Source organism: Cariama cristata, unplaced genomic scaffold (assembly GCF_000690535.1).
Source record: "Cariama cristata isolate BGI_N322 unplaced genomic scaffold, ASM69053v1 scaffold22172, whole genome shotgun sequence".
NCBI lineage: Eukaryota > Metazoa > Chordata > Aves > Cariamiformes > Cariamidae > Cariama > Cariama cristata.
Window position 1 is genome coordinate 1 of NW_009605808.1, and position 1,069 is coordinate 1,069.

Below are 1,069 nucleotides of genomic sequence, written 5' to 3' on the forward strand. Positions count from 1 at the left end.
GCGTTCCCTGCAAGCCCGTGGCGATGGGCAGACCCTGCGAATAAATATTAAAAAATGTAGGCGGATGCGATAATACTGATGCCCTAGCAGGTCTCCGTGCTAGTTGCATAAGACGTCACGTATTTCTTTCCATCCCTGCGTCGTTTGCTTTCCCAAGCAGGAGAGCTGCCAGCAGCGCTGGTGACGTATGGGCAGCGACAAAAAACTTGTCATTGAAAAAATGGTATTTTCTGCTCTCGGTGCCTGGCAGCCACCGTGGCTCCAAGCACAGAGCTGCTCGGCGGGGTGAGCCGAAATGCCTTCATGGAGCGGAGGGAGGGGGACGCGGTCCAGGTCCCTGCGGTGACTCAGCACCCACTGCCTGCCCCGTTTCGGAGGCAGGTTTCCAACCGGGGAGCGTGGCTGGGCTGGCACCCCCGACCTGCCCCACTTTCCTGCCAGGCATCCTCTGCAGATCGTTTCGGATGCCTGCGAGGTTTCCTCCGCACGCCCCGGCCCCACGCTCCCGTGGGGGGATCCATGCAGGCTGCGTCAGGTTCCCCCGTTCGATCGGATGAACTCTCTCCAGAAATGGTGTATCTTGCAAAAAAACCTTCCTGCAGCCCCGGAATTCAGGCCGCGGGCAGGTGCGCCTCTCTGCCCGCTTTGACCTCCCCTGCCGTCTGGCAAACCAGAGCCTGCCTCCAAATGCAGGGTCCTGTGGCTGTTTTTAGAGAGGACTCATACTTCGGGAGGGCTAAAATGTGCTATCCTCACCAGAAGTCTTGCAAAAATTGATTGCCAAATTGTTCGTTTCTGGTGACGAATGCTATTTCAGCTGCTGGGGGAAGAGAGCAGAAGAGGTGTCGATCGGGTCCTGGTCCAGGAGGAAAGAGGCCGGACCTCTTCTGGTGGCAGCACCAGGACTTGTCACACGCCGTGGCAAAGAATTTTCCAAACGGTTCCTTTGTGTCTCTGAGTGGCTAAAAGAAAATTGGAGGCAAACTGTAACATAGGAGGCAACTGAATTTATTGCATCTCTCCTTGAAGTGACATCTGCTTTCCCCCAGCTGCAATAAAAATATAAGCA

The 1,069-nt window shown here is 55.6% G+C and overlaps 1 protein-coding gene across 1 annotated transcript in view; it reads left to right on the forward strand.

Annotated features, from left to right (window-relative positions):
• Positions 1 to 817: 817 nt before the first annotated feature.
• AK4 (adenylate kinase 4) overlaps positions 818 to 1,069 on the forward strand; it is a gene marked incomplete at its 5' end in the record, with an annotated part of 5,655 nt that continues 5,403 nt past the window's right edge. The window contains one exon of the mRNA XM_009696137.1: positions 818 to 984. Coding sequence (XP_009694439.1) covers positions 818 to 984 — 167 coding nt within the window. The remainder of the gene's footprint in view (positions 985 to 1,069) is intronic.